This window comes from Mandrillus leucophaeus, unplaced genomic scaffold (assembly GCF_000951045.1).
Source record: "Mandrillus leucophaeus isolate KB7577 unplaced genomic scaffold, Mleu.le_1.0 Scaffold206, whole genome shotgun sequence".
NCBI classification, from domain to species: Eukaryota; Metazoa; Chordata; class Mammalia; order Primates; family Cercopithecidae; genus Mandrillus; species Mandrillus leucophaeus.
In genome coordinates this window covers 1,012,449-1,018,650 of record NW_012102099.1, presented here as the reverse complement: position 1 = coordinate 1,018,650, position 6,202 = coordinate 1,012,449, and the positions used below count along the sequence as shown (strand labels likewise).

The following is a 6,202-nucleotide window of genomic DNA, read 5'->3' as shown; positions in this document are numbered from 1 at the left end:
TTTTTTTTTTTTTTTTTGGAGGCAGGATCTTACTGTGTCACCCAAGCTGGAGTACTGTAGCACAATCATAGTTCACTGTATCCTCAAACTCCTGGGCTCAAGTGATCCTCCTGCCTTGGCCTCCCGAAGCACTGAGATGACGATGTCCAGCTGAGCACTTGCTGTGTGCTGGGCATTGTACTCAGCACTTGACTGCTTTCTCTAATTAAGCTTCCCCATCTCCTCTATGCAGTCAGTCCTGTTGCTTAAAGGTCAGGGAGTGTGGCAAGTGGCTGAACTATGATACACAATGTATTAAGTTATAGAGTAATTTGTAACAGAAGTATATATGTGAATATAAAATTTGGTGTAAAATATATCGAAATGTAAACTGTTTTTCTCTGGTTGGTGGAAGCACACTCAATATTTTTTTTCTTTTTGCTCATCTGTATTTTGTAACTATCAATTTATAACTATCAATAGGGAACTTGTATTATTTTTATAGTGAAAGATTTTCACTTGAAATATTTTAAATGTTTCTGAATCTCTCTTGGCAGCCAGAGCCAAACAGAAGATTACGATTAGTTAGCTCTTTGGGTGCCATTCTTCCCGGCTTTGAGTTCTTTAAAAGAAAGAAAGCAAAAGCAATAAATTAGGTGGGGTTAGCGTTGTAAAACTGCATCACTTCTTTTAGGCAGGCACTTTCTTGGTAGGCCCTGAATAACAGGCAGTTTGCACGTCTGTTCTTGGAGGGGCCCTCGATTGCTTGTACTGCCTGTGTCCAGTTGGAGGCTAACCTAGCTGGTGATGGCTCTGCTTCTGCAGGCAGAAAACATTGTGCTGTTAGAGCTGGACATGCCTAGCCGGACCACCAGAGACTATGAGGGTCCAGCCATTGCCCCCAAGGTTCAGGCTGCATTGGATGCGGCTCTGCAGGATGAAGATGAGATACAGGTGGATGCATCATCCTTTGAAAGCACTGCAAATAAGAAATCCAAGGCCAGGTGAGTGGCTTTGTTGATGTGTGTTTAAACAGAACATGTTTGAATAAGGACAAACCAAAGCAAGAATGCTTGTTTATCATGGAATACTTTGCAGAACACACTAGAAAATGTTGCCATATTACTCCTATGTTTACTTATTTATTCTACAAATATTTATAGTTGAGACACTATGCCAGGTATACTGAATACCAGAATACCTAATGTCCCCAGTCCCTTACTATAAGGTGAATGTGTTCTGGTGAAAGAGCAGTGAGTTTTTCAGTTCTCACGAGGTGTCCGGTAGTTCTAAGTGCTTTACAAACATTCTCTTAATGATTTCCTCTAAAAACTTATAAAGTAAATTTTATAATCAGTCCCATTTTATAGACAGGAAAACTGAAACGTAGAGAATTTGAGAAAGTAGCCATCTCCAAGGAAACCCAGCAAGTAAGGGCGAAAGCGATAATTCAGAAATAGGTAATCCAGATCCATAACCCAGGCTCTGGGCCTCCATGCTAAGTTTATCTCACCCATTTGGTGCAAAAGTAGTAATTCTGTCTTATTACATTCTGGATTAGAAGTTTTAGGAAAACAATTGGGTGCAGAACCAAAATGGAAGAAGTTCTACCTGCAAACTTAATTTTTGTTACCAATCAAGCTTTGGTTTTAAAGGAAGAACAACTGCTAAGCATCAGAATCTCTTCTCTCATATTCCACACCTCTGTTCTGAGGCCATTTTGGCCATGCCCCAAGGTTCAGGCTGTGCCAGTCTAGTGGTTTTACAGTTGAACGTCTCATTTTTAGGCCATTGAAGAATGGCCTGAAATGAAATGTTAATGACATCTGATGTGTCAGGGACAGAGATTGGGACATGTAATATAAACATGTGTTTGACTTTTGCAGGCCTAAAAGTGGAAGGAAGTCAGGATCCTCCTCCTCTTCCTCAGGAACCCCTGCATCTCAGCTTTATCCACAGTCTCGGGGGCTGGTTCCAAAGTAAAGCCAGCTCCTCCTCTCCCAGGGCGGAAACAGCATTTGCCTTCTGAGAGAAGAGACTAGCAAAAAGCTGCAGAGAGGACTCGGCCCAAACTCAGAACCGTTCCCCTGAGGAGAAGCGATGGCCTCTTTGCAGATCAACCAGCTTAATCTGGTCAAACGTGCTGTTCCTAATCTGGCACTCAGCCCCTCTGGGAAACATCTTTTAATTAGCATCTCAGAAATGCATGGGTAAGGTAAAGTGCGATAGTCCAAGTGGAAAGCAAGAGAATGACCAGTGACCTTGCTTCCTTCCACCTTGCCTTCTTCTCCCCCTTCCCTTGCCCTCCGTTTCTCTCCTCTCTCCTTTTCCGGCCTGTTCTTTACATGGGGCTCCCTTCTTGTTGAACAATAGGGCAGAATCAGGAGTCCCCTTAGCAGGACCACATCTTCGGAGCCTCGGGATAAAATGACAGTGAGATTGAAAAGTGAAAAGCCTAGAACTTGACTAGGTGCCTGTTCTTGTAGGGAGAAATGAGAAATCGCATTTGAATCCAGGCCCCAGGTGGGCACCATCAGCCGTCTTGCCTCCATGCACCTCAGTAAGAAGTGGATCTGCCTTTGGGGCCTGCCCAGTGAGGAAATCTCTTCCAGTTTCTGCTTCTGAAGGATTCAATGTTGGGAGCAATAGAAATAACATTCCCTTTGCCTCCTCGGAGTATTTAGGGAAATAGCTTCTTTAAAACCTCAAAACCGTGACCATCCTGTCAAAGACCTAAGTCTGTAAGCTGGTGCCATGTCCATACACCATATCACTTTACTCTTCATTTGCCACCATTTTTTCCCATGCACGCGTACTCTGAGCATCCTTGTGTGGGCCCGTCCTCTGTGTCCAGAGCATGCTGTGCAGTGGGCCTGTTTAGTGTGAGAAAGGAGGCTTGCTCTGCCTTCTCTGATGGGCTGGAGTTGAGGGAAGGAGCTGTATAGTGGCACTTTTGAATTCCCCGTTTTGTTCCATATTGGTATAGAGAGCAGAAGAGTAGCTAGGCAGATGCAGAGATGGAGACATGAGACTCAGTGCAGTGGGTAGGGAAGACATAACAGATGGAAGCAAAGGAATCCTGCCTGCCTTCAGCAGAGAATTCACCGAATCCTAGAACTGTGGCTCCCTCCAGGCAGAGCCTAAGATGTTGGTGAAGAGTAGCTGCGTGATTGAATAGGCTCAAAGGAGAGTTCAGAATTCCCGTTTACATATTACTAGTTTGGTTTGTAAGTTTTAATTCCTTGTATTATTGAGATTCAGAGCTTCATTTTATGTTGGTCATTAGGTGAATATTACTCATTTTTCCCCAAGAGAAGCTCGTAAGTGTGTGTGGGTGTGAGAGCACGATGGTGCCTGTGGTCTGTGAATGTGTCCATGTGTGTCTGTAAGAGAGACAGAGACCAAGAACTTGCCCAATTTTAGAAATACACTAATGTGCAGTTGTTGCCTTTTGTCTGTCTGTATTAAAGGTCCATTGAATGACTAATCCAGGCTGGAAGCACTCCCATGTGGGTGTCTGAGTCCACGAGCCAAGCCTGAGGGGACAGTATGAGTCTCCAGGTCTGCCACACTGGTGCACCTTGCTGGCACGGTGCTTCAGGAAGGTGGCGACTCAGGTGGGCCTTGAGTTATATTTTAACTCAGCTGCTCAGTTCCCAGGGCACATTTCTGGATCAGAACCCATGGGAAATAGGAGGTACTAAGTGCAATGTCTTAGCATTCTGCAAGATGGAGATCTGTTGTCCAGCGGCTTATCTCCTTTTTAGTAACCCTTCTTTCTGAACCCAGGGCCCTTTTCAGCCTTCCCTCATCTTTTCTTGAGATCAAACCTTGCTTCTTTCTTATTTACTAAGAATTTGCCTGTTTGAATAAGAACAAAACGCTAAGGTGGGTAGTCTATGCAGGTTGTCTGCTGGTTACACGTGTCTCTCACACCACATTTCCTCAAAGCTAATCTGAATTCTGTAGGCTAAAAATATTCATGTAGCAAATCTGAGAATTGAAAACTGCAGATAACTGGCCGGGTGTGGTGGCTCACGCCTGTAATCCTAGCACTTTGGGAGGCCGAGGTGGGTGGATCACCTGCAGTTAGGACTTTAAGACCAGCCTGGCCAATGGGGTGAAACCCCATCTCTACTAAAAATACAAAAATTTGCCAGGTGTGGTGGTGCATGCCTCTAGTCCTAGCTACTCGGGAGGCTGAGGCAAGAGAATCACTTGAACCTGGGAGGTGGAGGTTGCAGTGAGTCGAGATCACACCACTGCACTCCAACCTGGGCAACAGTGAGACTCTGCCTCAAAAAAAAAAAAAGAAAGAAAGAGAAAGAAAACTGCAGATAACCCTATGCGTTAATACTGGTATCTCGAGGTGACTCTTCTGACCAAGGGTGGTTAAGCGACACATAGAACTTTTCTAAGAGAAGACAGACAAGTTGACAGGCCTGTCTTGTACCCAGCTGTGTTTATGTGGTGGTCTGTGGAAACAAAAGAAAAGAAGACTTAGTTGGAAATGAAGCTGTCCCTTTCCAAGCAGTCTCTGGTGCTTTTCTTCTCTAAAAATGGATCCGATAAATATTTGAATAGAGCAGATTGTAGAATGTCGTGCTGCCACCAGAAAGCTGCTGCTTTGGGTTCTGCATTGAGCCAAATATGTAGAGGACCTACCAAGCCCACTGAGGGACCAGGTTTTCATGTCTCTAGTCGTACCTAGAATGTTCTGAGCCATCTAAGGGCCTTTATGCCAGAAGCAGCTAGCAAAGCCAGAAAGCAAGTCTAACAGGATCTAAGATGGCCATCAGGAGAAGGAGTTTGAGACTGTGTGTGCAACCCCCAATAGACCCCCTTTTATTATGATCTGGAGAATGTATCTGGCTTCATATTTTAAAGTCACATGTCTCTCAGACCCCTGGATTCAGAACCCAAGGCCACAAATCATAGGCATGAAGCACTTTCTTAAGACTGACCTAACGCTGGATTATTTCCCGTCTAATGCCTGCATGCTGCTTGAATTGCTCCACCCACACCTCCATGACCAAGGGCGCCAGAGTGCTGCAGCTCGGGCGTGGGCCGCTCTCTGCTTTTCCTGTCTGACTCTGACAAGTCCTCCCTCACTGAATGTAGAATCGTTGCCAAGTTTCTGAGAAGTGTCGATTCCCTGTTAACGTGGATATCAGTTTTGCCTCACATTTCCCACTTGAGGTTGAGGCGTACTGGAGACAATACCTCAGACCATCTGAACCCCATCAGTGGACGAAAATGGGGCTGTTAATATACTCTAAAAGCCATACTAAAAATGCTCTGAGGGAACTGACTAAGAATAGTGGGCCTGGCGATTGTCTATCACGCAAGGCTTTGTTTTGTGCTGTTCAGAAATCTGTCACCTTTCTGCCTGCCCTTGTTGCCTGAATGAAATGCTTCTGGGGTTATTTATGAAGGAGTGATCCTGGGGCCGGCAGGAAGCAGTGGGCTTTATGGCTCCTTGAAGTTATTACTGATCTCGACCTTCTCTTTGGCTACCTTTAGACAAAGAATATGCCAATCAATACTTGGGGCTCTAAGTTTTACAATTGATATTTATTTGTATCATCTCTTTGTCTAGGAATGTAAAAGTGATTCTAAACTAAGATGTGTAATAAAAATCAATCAGATTTATTGTACCTACAAAAAGGTGTCCTCATAAATGACTAAGGCTTTTGAAAATGACATGCCCGTGGCTGACATCCTGCCATTTTCAATAGACATTTTAATTGAGTGGGAGTGGGAAAATGAAGATTGAGTGGGGATGCTGGCATTATTTAATATAGCAACAAGGGGCAGGGTGTGGTGGCTCACGCCTGTAATCCCAGCACTTTGGGAGTCTGAGCCTGGTGGATCACTTGACGTCAGGAGTTGGAGACCAGCCTGGCCAACATGGTGAAACCCTGTCTGTACTAAAAATACAAAAAATGAGTGGGACATGGTGGTGTGCACCTGTCACCCCAGCTACTCGGGAGACTGAGGCAGGAGAATTGCTTGAGGCGGAGATTGCAGTGGGCCAAGATTGCACCACTGCACTTCAGGCTGGGCAACAGAGTAAGACTCCATCGGAAAATAAATAACTAAAAATAAATAAATAAATAATACAGCAACAAGGAAAAGATATATAAAATGAAGAAGGACAGAGTGACAGGTGCTTTTCATGTTTTTCCATAGAGGTTCCTGAGACTGACCTGGGCAACAAGGA

The 6,202-nt window shown here is 44.6% G+C and overlaps 1 protein-coding gene across 1 annotated transcript in view; it reads left to right on the top strand.

Moving 5' to 3' along the window:
• Positions 1-5,646, top strand: part of KIF3B (kinesin family member 3B) — a 56,572-nt gene extending 50,926 nt beyond the window's left edge. Inside the window, exons 8-9 of the mRNA XM_011979777.1 lie at positions 805-983; positions 1,866-5,646. Coding sequence (XP_011835167.1) covers positions 805-983; positions 1,866-1,962 — 276 coding nt within the window. The 3' untranslated portion in view covers positions 1,963-5,646. The remainder of the gene's footprint in view (positions 1-804; positions 984-1,865) is intronic.
• Positions 5,647-6,202: the final 556 nt, after the last annotated feature.